At 43.9% G+C, this 13,503-nt stretch overlaps 1 protein-coding gene across 1 annotated transcript in view; it reads left to right on the top strand.

The window, feature by feature from the left end:
* The window catches only part of acap3a (ArfGAP with coiled-coil, ankyrin repeat and PH domains 3a), a 301,756-nt gene that overhangs the window by 251,802 nt on the left and 36,451 nt on the right, over positions 1-13,503 (top strand). Inside the window, exons 11-13 of the mRNA XM_069918754.1 lie at positions 9,810-9,922; positions 12,073-12,124; positions 13,085-13,185. Coding sequence (XP_069774855.1) covers positions 9,810-9,922; positions 12,073-12,124; positions 13,085-13,185 — 266 coding nt within the window. The remainder of the gene's footprint in view (positions 1-9,809; positions 9,923-12,072; positions 12,125-13,084; positions 13,186-13,503) is intronic.

The following is a 13,503-nucleotide window of genomic DNA, read 5'->3' as shown; positions in this document are numbered from 1 at the left end:
CGTAAAATTTCCTTACAGTGATCAAAACATAGGCAGCATTTTGTTCATTTATTGATAGATGTTTGGGTTTCAATTATCTTTTGCACTCGTAAGCCTGCATTGGTTGAAGACTAAAGGCACTTACGACAGTGATACAGAATGAACTGTGAGAAAGCTGAATCATTAATTGAATTAGTTCCAGCTGCTGAATTTAGTTAACGGTTTTCTATGGATTGCATTAATCCTTTATTTATTTCAATGGAAAATGAAACCGACCGCAGACACCTTTGGATTTTAAAAAAATGAATGTTTTTTTTAAATAAAGTTGGCACTAATCCATTTATCAGAAGTATAACAATTCTGTAAATGGATGGAAGGCAGGGACTTGCTTGTTACATTCCCAAAGGCAGGCGTGGAACTTTGCACGTCATGTGTCTGGGGATTGAAAGGGGAAACGAGTGGTCGATCAGTTGGACTGGACTAATTCTTACTTCGGCTTTTGCTCACTTCTGCCTCGGATGGAACTTTTCGTCCAAATTTCACTTGGGATAACATACCGTGAGATCTTCGCCAATCCTTTTTTCTCAGTTAGCCCAAGGATATCATGAACATTTAGAAGTATTTTTTTCCTTTCTGAATGTGCTGCCCTGTTCAGCTGCAACAAAAGTTTGCCTTGCATGTCGATGTAAAGTAATTTTTCAGCCTATAATTACAATCCTTCAGACCACTGTTGCAAGAGAACTCAACTGATACTGTTACTTATTTTAATGCAGAAGAGTGAGTGATTAGGGAGACTGAACTGAGCCAGGTGAAGCGGTTTAAGGGAGAGGCATGCCTTTCACCAGGACTTGCACTCTGCAGGAGACTAGGGACATGTTTTAATTATCAACATGATAAAGGGGAGGATGGGGAGCATGGGAGAAATACCCAGCAAGGTGAAATGGTGCTTGCTGTTGTTGAACATTGTCCTGGTTAAGGCCTTAGTGAGTGCAGTTTAGATTGCTAATTCTATTATTTCCACTGAAAAGCAGTCAATCAAGACGACTTTTGTGAAACAGACCAATATTACCCATAAATCCTTCTGCAAGCTCATTAAATGGATCCTGGATGGGGGAAGATGTGAAATTCATACACAGTCAAAACATCCAACTTCCATTGTGGCTGCCAGAGCTTTCCCTATCACTGCCCGTCCTGCCTCGTGGTAGGGCTCGATGCCAATCTTCCAGTTTTCCCATTAGATCTGTTCCCCCAAAGCTTCTGTACTGTGCGCATCACCTCAGTTGAGGATTTCTACTGACCCTTTGTTGTCAGGACAACAGCAGGCTTCCCTTCATCCTCAACCACTGCCTGACCAGTCCCTGCAGTCCCTCCACCCTTCCCAACACCCCCAGCATGGTGCCACCTCCAAACGCAACTCCCCCTCCACCAAATCAGCATTCTGAAAGGGCCACACTCTCTCCTTCTGCACCTGCTCAGATGTGGCCCAAGTCCAGAATTTGCAGAGTGAAATAAATTATTTATCATTGGAATGAAAAAAATCTTCCAGCCCCTTTGGAACAATATTACCTTCACATTTACATAATTAAAAACTCTGCTGTAATTTACTTAACTGGTTGGTTAAGACCAGCCTTGATGTTATTCTGCTCTGTTTAGATGCAGATGATCATTTATTTGTTGATTACCATCCCTGCTAAAATAGAAGGAATGTAACATGAACACCTTAAGTACCAGTCTGCCAATATCAAGCACTTCCTACACTACCTTCATTAAATTACCTTGAATAGTTTTTTGCATTTCTCCTCCTTATGTTAATTGGTGCCAATTTATTTACACTTCCTGCCAGACCCTGACATAATTCCCTATCTAAAGAAATATAATTGAATCACTTCCCTGTGGACCTGGAAACCATGGCCCCATGTGAGTCTGAGAACTTTCCAAAGCTCGGCAGGCAGCTCTCAAAGACACGATGATAAAGGAAACTGTTAGACCATGGGTGGTTTAATGAATTGGGGCTCTCCTGCATTGATTACAATTATGTAATGATGTCCTGAAATTGAATTTGATTGTCCTGGACAAAGTCCAGCAGTGCTACCCCATAACGTTTAGCTTACTGATTTCTTAACTGAACATGATATCTTCACAAACCTCCAAAATTAACAGGCCAGCCCAAGGAGATTTAGAGCTGGTAAAACCTTTAGATTAACCTCAAACTCACCAATTTGTCTCCTCAAAGTTTTCCTCCTCTGACAAGAAAGCCTCAGATCTTTTGCTTCATTCAGATTCTCTCTAACCAGAACCTTAAGATGTTAGTAAAAACATAATGCTGGGGAAATTCAGCAGGTCAAACAGTGGACTTTAGCAAAGATAAAGATGCATAACCAATGTTTCAGGCTTGATCCCTTCATCAAGGGCCCTAAATGATGGTCTTGTATCTTTATCTTTGCTACATAATGTACATTGTTTGACCTGCTGAGTTTCCTGTGTTTCTACTTCAATCCAAATGTCTGCAGACTTTGGTCTTTTACACCTTAAGAAGTTAATTGGATAAGACATGTGAACTGAGTTACAAAGCTCCAACTCAACCTCTCCCCCCCCCCCCCTCCACTCCCCAGGCTCTGTTGAAGCAGCAATAAGGAAAAAATGTGTCTAAAATCATGATGTCTAACAGCATTTAGTGTTCGGTTTGGGGAAATTTCAAAGAATTAATGTCGGATTAGTGTAAATGGGCAATTGATGTTCAGCCTGGGTTTGATTAGCTGATAATCCGGTTTCTGACAGTTTGCCAACAAATGAGTAAGTTTTAGCCTCAGGACGTGTGTAGATGATGTTACCCTGTTACCACCAAGACAGCGACCCATTTTTTTGCACATAAAACACTTTTGTGAATATGGGGTTTTCCTGATGTATTCTAAGCATTTCACAATGCACTTTTCAGAAAAAAAAAGCACTTCAACTGCATCTTGTTTTGTATAGTTTGAAAAGGAAACTGTGTAGTGGAAAGCCGTGGCGCTTAAAAGCCATGAGAGTCATTAGTATTCCATTAATGAAATGGAGGTAGAAGGAGGAGATGGATCAATTCAAAAAAGGGGACAGTTACTTTAGGCAAAAACAATGGGACCTCTCTTGATGGGCCATTACCACATGTAAGCAGATCACCTCATCCTAAATGCAAGCCAACGTCGAGAGTCAAATCGTGTCATACAACATGGAGCAATGAATGACCTTCATCCCACTGACTGTGCTGACCACCAACCCTGCTCTCATCCCCATTTTATTGGTGTTAACCTCCCCACATTCCCATCAATTAATTCTCTCCTGAATCTACCACTCACCCACACACCTGCATGTCGTTAGGTTGTGTGTAAGGAATCTAGCGCAGCAGGAGGAAACCCAAAGGGGATTCACTCCTGGGGACAAGATCTGGAAATTGACTCAACCAGGCTGGCACGCAATGTTATTACAGCACCACCGACCTGGGTTGGAATCTACCACTGTCTGTAAGGAGTTTGTATGTTCTCCCCTCCTCTGTGTGGGTTTCCTCTGGGTGCTCTGGTTTCCTCCCACCCTCCAAAACTCTACAGGATTTGTAGGTTGATTGGGGTATTTGGGTAGCATGGGCTCATGGGCTACAAGGAGTTGTTACTATACTGTATTTCGTTAACTATGATTTTTTTTTTTAAAACTGCCTATGCGGTGTCCTACTGTGGCTGTGATATTGATGCCTCTTCCAGAAAGCATGAGTCACTCAACCCCACCCCCCCTCACCCCGCCTTGTGGCTAGAACAAAATGACATCAACTTACATTCATTGCTGTGGGCTTAAAAGGCACTGGGGAATCTAATATGATTGTTGGCAGCTCTGGAGTCACTCATTGACATTTACATTACAGCATGACCACTGGACCTGAGGCGAAGGTTAGTGCTAATTTAGCCTTAAAGGAGCATAAAATAACATGATATAGCCACTCTCTTGCTGCTTGTATTTGTCTGGTGTTGACAAGAATAGCAGTCCTGAGGTCATCTGGTCGGTGCCATTGGACAGTGTAATGCCCTGTGTAGGAGAATGTGTGCTGTGAGCATCAGCTCACAAATTCTAATAAGCAGAAAGTAAGAATACATGTCAGAAATTTTAACAAGCCCTGAAAATAAAAGTGACACATTCTTCCTGGCTGTGCTTATGTAAGTGGTGTCAAAAAGAGGCCACTTATGTAATATACTGTAATGCAGCATTTAGGAGAGAGCGAGAATATCAACCTTCATTAGATTCTGTTGCTAAAGGCAAGAATTATTTCCTTTTAATCCCAAAATAGCAACTCCACAGATTAACATAATAAACAATTACACTAAATGGTTTTTCTTTGTAGTTGTTGACTTTTCATCTCATATTTATTCCACTATTTTCTTTTCCTGGTAACACTGGGTTACATCCTTTATGCATCCAATTAAGTCCTTAATGCATTATTATAGTGGTATTTGATTTCCACACTGACCTCTTCACCTTGCAAAGACTGGAGTTCCATGGGCGTAGTCCTGCAAAAGGGAAGCTTCACATTTTCGCTCTCCCCGCAGGTTTTGCCTGAGCTCCGTGTTTGTTACTGCCATTTTCTGTTTTATACCGGTCCTAATGGTCAAGTATTTTTCCAAAAAAAATCAAGAGGATTGGGTCACAGTCCAGCAGTGAATCTACCAGATTTGACATTGAACCACATAAGCCTCTCAGAAAGTTTAGTGTTTTCTAACCACCTCAACAAATGCTAAAGGTCTAATAACTGCAACCCAGAGGCCCACGCTAGTGGATGTAAAAGACCCCTTGGCAATTACTTCATTGGAATCCTGAGGGGTAGCTTTTTCACATGAAGTAGTTGGTATCAGGAATGAGCTACCAGAAGTGGTGGTGGAGGGAAGAACAATATTCAAGAGGCATGCAGACATGTAATAACTGAGCAGTAAATAGAGAGATTAATGCAGCAAGTGGGGTTAGCATAGATAAGAGTGATGACGTGGACCAAAGAGCCTGTTCCTGTGCTGTACGACTCTTGGATTAATCCCATCTGAAATACATCTTCTGCAGCCACCAGAGTTGTGGAATCTCTTCACAAGTTGGGTTACTGAATCTCCAACATTACTGCGCTTGCAAAAGGCCTCCTTAATTGGAATCCTGACATCATATGTTTTAAGGGCAGACATCAGGTCTGGGGTTGCTCTTTTGGAGACAATGAGAGACGCAGTCCAGAAAGGGGCCCTACAGCCTACTGAGACTTCAATACCATTTACACTAAATAGATTACATTTTTTATTCTCCTTAAATACTCCTCCCAGTTCTACCACTCATGAAGACAATTTCCAGTGGCCAGTTATGGTGCCAACCAGTGTGTCTCTGGCACGTGGGAAGAAATGAAGACTCACCCACATGTGGTGAAAGAGAATGTACAACCCCCTACCTTCAGTCAGGATTGAATGCTGGTTCTGTGCAGCACCACCAATTGCAGCTCCTGAATTTGGAGCCTCCCCTGCAATTTCATTGAAATAGCTATCAGCTGGAATCCTTTCCACCTGGTCAGTTTGGATTGAAGCTCTGTGGAAGATAAAAAGGGGTGCATGTATATTCAGCAGCTGAAGTTCAAACTTTTCTCACAGGCTGTGGAGTTAAACAATAAAATTTGCAGCTGTTAAGGGGTCAAAAGCCTGATGCTGGAGAAACTCAGTGGGTCACACACCTGCTGAGTTTCTCCAGAACTTTTGTATCTCACTAGCCATGGTATGCTCGTGTTCCCCGTACATCTTGCCACATCTGTCTCCTGCATTGGTTGACCCATAATAGCTAGGGTGGGGAGGACATGTGAGAAACCCCCAGCACTTCACCTTAACACTCTACCACTCCCTGGAACCAAATGGCCAGGGTGGGACATGAGTAAGGAGGATTGGATAATGCTCATGGAAGGACTGGTAAATACCTCAACATCTTGCAGCTTACAAATGTGGTAAGTGACAATGCTGTGGAAGCAGAATAATCACCTTCCAAATTGCCAGCTCCTGGTCCTGCTCTTTGAAGAGGTTGTCTTGTTTTGAGAATTCCTGTATAATATTCTCCAAGGGGTACCCTGCCCTTTAACATAAATAAATCAATGTGATTTATTCCTGGGTGGTAGGGGTTGGTTAAAAAAAAAACTACCATCTGTTTGATTAAGCATAGAGACCAATGCACTCAACAAGGCAGATGGGGCCTTGGACTTGGTTAATGCAGCTCCTTTCAGCATATGCAGACTATGGCTGAGAGAGAGAAAAAGAAAGGAGGGGCGAGGGGAGAGCAAGAGAGGGGAGAGGATGCGGCTCTGAGAGGATGGGGCTCTGAGAGGATGGGGCTCTGAGAGGATGGGGCTCTGAGAGGATGGGGCTCTGAGAGGATGGGGCTCTGAGAGGATGGGGCTCTGAGAGGATGGGGCTCTGAGAGGATGGGGCTCTGAGAGGATGGGGCTCTGAGAGGATGGGGCTCTGAGAGGATGGGGCTCTGAGAGGATGGGGCTCTGAGAGCGGGGGGGGGGGTTGGGCAGATTCGCTGCAGAGTGAGCGGAGGCGGATAAAGGGTTAAACGGGAGCCAAGAGAGTGAGACTTGCAAGGGAGAGTGGCAGCTGTATGCTAATACAAACTATTGTGTGGGGGCAGAAGCAGGCGGAGCGAGCAGGTGGCTCTCACACCTCCCACAGCAGCCAGGGGAACTGTCGGCATCCAGGCAGGGGACGCTCCAGACCGTCAGGCAGGGGCTGACCTCTCACTCAGACATTTGCTGCAATTGAAACCCGGACCGCTGCTTCAGCGAGCCGCTATTGCAAAATGAAGCGTTTATAACCTGAGCACTTTTCACGAAGCTTCTCTCCCGCTTCTCGTGGTTCTGGAGGCTTTAGTTCTCTTTACCAAAATAAAAGCAGCGTTGGGGCAGGTTTAAAAATGAAGATTTTTGGCAGACTGGACTACACGCTGGTGAGTTCCCTCTGCGGGCATGTGATTGCTAAACCGTTACTGTGGCATCGGAAGGGACAAGTTGTTGGAGAGTTGGTTATTGCCATGGGTTTAAAGCGCTAGAAGTAAATAGACCCCCATGCGTGCGAGTGAATTATTGTTAGACGGACAATATTACTCGGCAAGCCCCCTCACTCTGAAAGGTTGTGGAAGAATTGATTATTCCTGATACCGTCTTGATAAGAGATCACTCGGTGTCTCCAATACAAAAGGAGGCGGTTGCCCCGTTTTATTGAGATTTCCACGATGGGCACTGATTGCAAAATCCGTGCATGGGCTATTGAATGTGTTGATTTTTTAAAACCCTGCTTCTGCCCATCCCACCCAGCCCAAGTTTCTGAATTCTGGAGGAAGGTGAAGGTCAATTCCCAAAGCATCGGTTTACTGAGTCTGATGTGGTCCTGACTTGGGCTGGTCGTTTATTTTTGGCAGGAGGGCTACAAGACCCTTTTAACCTTCCAGCTGGGCTATGCTTTGGTTCGGTTAAAAAAAAGCATGTTTAAATTCCCGTCATTGCTTAACATTTTAACTTGATGAGCTTGTTGGATACCGGGTAATATGCCGAATGGAGCAGCTCTCCCCACTGAACTCGGTAACTGGCCCAAAGGGCCGCCGCCGCATCCTCCATCTCCCACTGTCTTCCTCTCGCCGTCCACATGGGACCAAATGCTGATTGATGCTGGTTGCCTGTAATTGGCTGGGAGGTTCTGGTGCAGAGTTACCAAGGCTCAAGCGTGGCCAGTGATGTGAACTTGGTAAACAGAAATGTCAGCCGGCTGCAGTGGGATGTAATTTCGAGGCAGAAACGAATGTCCGAACTAAAATAATTCCAGCTAGTACCCATCACTGTGTGTGAGTGTGTGTGGGTGTGTGAGTGTGTGTGGGTGGGTGAGTGTGTGTGGGTGGGTGAGTGTGTGGGTGGGTGAGTGTGTGGGTGGGTGGGTGAGTGTGTGTGGGTGGGTGAGTGTGTGGGTGGGTGAGTGGGTGGGTGGGTGAGTGGGTGGGTGGGTGGGGGGGGGAGTGTGGGTGGGGGGGGGAGTGTGGGTGGGGGGGGGGAGTGAGGGTGTGGGGGGGGAGTGTGGGTGTGTGGGAGAGTGTGGGTGTGTGGGAGAGTGTGGCGGGAAAGCCTTGCCTTTCACTGCTCTAGAGTTCGAGGAGAGGATGGCATTTTATTCTCACAAATAAAATGGACATGTCACTTTATATTTTTAAAAAATGCATTGGGTGAGGAATCTGACCTTGAATCATGTTGGACCAGATGAGCCCTCAGTGGTACTGTTTGGATGAGTAGTATGGGTAAAGCTAATTGGATGAGCCGAGTGGTGTCCAGTTTTTAGGTAAAGGTTATGACATGAAATTTCAGCACCACGGAGAGAGAAGGTTCATCTCCCCACGTTTTTGCATGAATTATCGTCGATTTAGATCAATATCACATGAAAGACAATTTATTAACATTTTAAGACCTAATAACATGTTAATTCCATTGCTTCTCAGATTTGATGTACAAAAAAAGGTGATTGAGTTAATTGAACAGTATGAATCACTGAAGGGATGGGTTTCTGCACTGACAGTATTTGGAGATTCTTTAATTGTCTCAATTTTTTTTCTCAAGCTTGATGTAATGTATGACTATCTGCGTCCAATCTGAATGCAGAGCCACAGTCAATTTTTAATCAAGCTGTTCATCCCTCAACGAGGGTGGGGAATGATCACACAGTCTCGCGTCCTCCTGCTACTGGGGATTGAGGGGCTTGGGGCCAAAGGTGAAGCCCCTCAAACAACAGAGGAAGGAGTAACCACAGGAGGCCACAATGGCAATGGCTCTGCAGCAAATTGGGGGAATTACTGTAACAATGTACAGTAATGAATGTATATGTGAATATGGCACTCAGCATTTAAAAAGATTTTGCATGGTTTTCCTTTGCACGTATTTTATTGTAGGTAAAGTTTATTTTTGGAAAAGAAAGTGAGTGGGTAAATTTTAAATGGAAGTGGGTATAACAGCAGTGATCGATAGACTACTGGTAGGAAACCCTCGCTGATCTATCTCGAGGTCCAGTTCAGACCACTCTTGTAGCTCAAGGGCCTCGTAAAGGTTAATTGCAGCATCTGGACACCTTGGAAAGGAAAGTGAACACATCCTGGTCATGAGGCTCAGCGCCACGTCCCTCCCCTCCCCCTGAACCAACAAAAAGGCCACTCCCATGGCTACTAGACTGTAGGTTAGAACCTCGGGAAGAAGATTCCTGAACAATGACTCCATCTGGTGGATTGTAAATAACTTTCAGCCAGAGTCAAGAAATTAGGAGAATTCTCTGTGCGCCAGGGCTAATATCTCCACTAGATCAGATCAACCTTCACCGTTATACCTCTGATGCATGAAAGTCTCAGCATATTTCGTACCCTCAGGTTTAGAATAGGATTGGAACCCACAACTAAAATCACCGGGTCAGATTTGTTGTGGGAGTACATGCATGACATCACATACAGCCCTGAGGCAGAATGGTGCAAAAAAACTGTACACAATGTGCATGTAAACAAAGAAATGTAAACAGATACAGAAATGCAAACAAACAGCAATACGGAGTGAATAAAAGAACCATTGAGAATAGAGGTGAATTTGACAGCATATTTAGGGAGACTGGTCTTCCTTGTGCATGTGTAAGCCTTGCTAATATCTAGGTGCATTTTTTAAAAAAATTTAAATACTGGTTGTCAAATGTGCGTCCACAGTGACGGCAGTGTTCACTTCTGAGTTTGAGACTGTAATGTTGGTCAAAACATTTACGTTTAACATTTTTGCCCATTCTCAGGACTTCTCGTATGATGATTCCAAAGTTGAATTTAATATTGATGCCCCGAATGGTGTCGTGATGGAAGGTTATTTGTTCAAGAGGGCAAGTAATGCATTTAAAACGTGGAACAGGTATGTGGTGTTTCTTGTCCCCACCCTGGAGACTGTTGATTAGAGGCACATGGGTATAGGATCATTGAAGAACTTTTGAACCTCCCTTGTGGGTGATGGACAGTCACTGACACCAGGGTGGCCTGGTTCAGGGTTTGAGGTAACCACTGTTGGGTCTGTCCTCACTGTTCCCTCGAAGCTGTGCACCTGTGCGCATGCAACACATGATTTGCAACCAGCGTACAAAGAAAATTAAGGTGTGCACAAAAGGCGCGTTACCTAAAATAACGTAGTCATTAATAATTAACAATCTTAACTAAAAACATTGTAGAAAGCAATCATACTTGTGTTATATTAAAACATGCCAATACAGTTTTATTAGCCATGAGAAAGAGGCTGTGCCAAAATGATCTTGAAACAATTTCAAGTTTACATCTGCACAAGCATTCAGTACTTTTGTCACAGGAAAAAAAAATTGCACAACATAAGATTTTTTTGCACACTCTGATAACTTAAAAATTAGAGGGAACATTGGTTGTCCTGTGTGCAGTGGAGTTCAGCAGGTGGTCAGACCAGTTGCCTATTCATCGATCCTTCACCACTTTGATTGTTGTTTGACCCATTTTGTCTATCACAGTCAGAATTACACCCCCACTCTCCTCAACAAGCCGTGAAGAAGGGTGGTGTAGGCTGAGGCCGTGTTTACCTCCTCGCACTCACTTTATCCATCCTTCCAAACTAAATCGGATTTAGCACATTTGTACTTGAAGTCACAACTGAAGAATGCATCTTGCTTGCAGGTATATACAGACTGCTTCCTACATCCTTGTACTGGAATTTATGGACCAGTCTGGGTCACGAGAGCAAGGTTGGCATTTATATCCCATCCCAAATTCCACTGGAACAGTTGGGTGACAAAGTGTCATCTTGAACCACTGGAATCTTTCTGGCGAAGTACCGCCCACAGTCCCATTGGGTAGACGGTTCTATGATTTAGACACAGCGATATCTTGGGTTCAGGTTAGGCTGGAGAGTCACTTGGAGATGAATTCTCATTTTCATGCACCAAACGACCTTTGTCAAGTTGCTACAGTGCATTGTCTAGATGTGCCAACCACAGTCAGTCTTGGTCAACGTGACTGAGGTGGGTCTCTGTAAAACCAGCTGTTTCTTCTCTTCACCCAGACAAAAGTTGGATCTCTGGGCTTATTGTGTGATTGAAAGGTTGAATTTGTTGAATGGGGACTGACAACCAAATGTTATGGACACTTTGAAGGAGAATTCTTCAGTATTGTTAAGACCGACTGATTTAATGTGCGGATGGAAAGTATGTCAGGTGAGGTAAGGGTCGCTGAATGGAAACACATCAAACTCAAGAGTCTGAGAATGAAGACATCATAAAATAGGAGCTGGCAGGCCACTCAGCCTCTTGAGCCTGTCCTGCTGTTCATCATCAGCTCCAAACTGTCCCAAGCCCCTTCACCTGTTCTGTGCTGGTTCCCTGTAGCCCCCAGTTTCCTGATTTTCCAGATTTATGTACCTTGTATATATAAACCTTGGCTGCTGCAAACTTTGGGAAAAGATTTCCAGAGATTCTCCACCCTCTGTGAGAAGATCCTGTGCATCTCAACTGGTCCAGATGTGAGAATACCCCATTTCCAGCATCCCACCCTCTGCTCTTGGTCCCAGCACATACTGGCTTTGGTTAGGTGCCCTCCTGCTGTGCATCATAATTCTGGAAAGTTCATCTTTAACTTTGTCCCTTTACTTTGGCTTGGAGCACGAATTGTTGAATCCAGCCCAATGAAAGATGTGCTATGGTTCCTTTGTTCTGCCATTCCCCACGATAACTGCCTATTGATCGCTTCTGTCAATGTGAACTGCTTCCTTCCTTGGAAAACGAATAGCTGCTTCTTCTTGCAGTTGACGCGCAGGTTATACTTGATAGAACTCGTCCGTTAATTAATGGTAGCAGAAATCCCATTTTTGCCACTCTAACCTATCTCTATGAAGCTAATTGGATTAGTAGAACTACTGGATTATTGGCTTTGGAAAAATAATTCGAGAACTTGAACATACAAGAGATTTTTTTTTTAATTTGAGGACTTGTTTTATTGTGGAATCTGTACACTGATTTTTTTTTAATCGTGTCTTTTCACATTTATTTTTAGGAGGTGGTTTTCAATACAAAACAGTCAGCTGGTGTATCAGAAGAAGATGAAGGTATGTAGTCCCCATGGTAACAGTTGCATGACTTTGCTCCTGGTTTGCTTTCCTCTTCAGAGCTTGGGGCAAGGAGACTATTCCATTTGCTGTAATTTAGAAAGCCATTTCAATGATCTGCAGTTGGAATTCCTCCATCAATTGTGTTAATGATACCTAAAAATACATCTAATTTCACAGTGTCCTGCACGCATGAGTCATAAGACTGGAAATTGCTCTTTGAAATTATTTGAATGGCACGACAAACAAGCCTTCTCCTTCATTGCACTGTAGCCTCTCGTCCCTCCCTTCCCTCCATCCCACTCCCTCTGTTGGCTTTCAGTACCTCGCGTGGAGACCCAGGCATCGAGTCTCGATGAACTATTAATAATGGAAGACTCCAGTCATGTGGGGCAATGGGTGAAACCATCCCTCTCACCTGTCCCAATTACCCCTCCAACTTGATCCTATTTTCATTCCCCCATAAAGATTGACATGTATTTTCTTCCCTTATCTTAACTTGTACAATTCCCTTGCTAACTTGCTCCTAGCCCAGCTCCTTGCTAACTTGCTCCTGGCTCAGCAATCTCTATCTTTTTTTTTAATGCCTCCATACCTTGATGAAGGGCTCAAGCCCAAAATGTTGGTTCTGTATCTTTATCTTTGCTACATAAAGTACATTGCTTGACCTGCTGAGTTTCCCCAGAATTGTGTTTTTTTTACCTCCATGGTTTTGTCCATCTCCTTTATATATCAAGCTCTACAGTTGTCCATTTCTAGCACTTTTGTCCCCAGTTTGTTTCAGTCTGTATGTGATTCATTTTCTTTGCTCTTTCATTGATATTGGGAGATCCCAGTTCCAGTGGGAGTTCTGGGTGGTATGGGCTATTGAGTGGAAACTGCCTCTCCCAGCAGATTGGATGAAGCTCTTCCTTTTATGGGCCAGCGGCCATTTGATTATCTGTTCTGCCTGTCTTCTAGGATGCACTAACGGTTGTCGTCGACGATTTACGACTTTGTTCCGTCAAGCCCTGTGAGGACATCGAGAGGCGATTTTGCTTCGAAGTCGTCTCGCCGAATAAGTGAGTAAACAGATGAAATGGTGGGAGCTGTAGACAATCCCTTTCTGTCTGCCAACCTAAGCAATTTCTGAGGGGTGCTGAACATCTCCCTGTCACAGTTAAATAAAAACTGGGAAGTGTCCATTTCCAAATTTCCTAAAACCAAATTGGTTTTTAATATATTTATAGTATGAACACCTTCAAAAGGTTTGTGTACAAGACACCACCACCTCCCTTCAACTTCTGCATAGGCTAGTTTATACTGTTTGTCTCTTTTTCTGATCAAACCCGTCCCTTTACATAGCTCTACGCTTAATTTCATGGGTCCGTCCATTTTTC

Source organism: Narcine bancroftii, chromosome 2 (assembly GCF_036971445.1).
Source record: "Narcine bancroftii isolate sNarBan1 chromosome 2, sNarBan1.hap1, whole genome shotgun sequence".
NCBI lineage: Eukaryota > Metazoa > Chordata > Chondrichthyes > Torpediniformes > Narcinidae > Narcine > Narcine bancroftii.
Note: the sequence above shows the minus strand (reverse complement) of the source record. Positions and strands in the feature narration are given on the sequence as shown.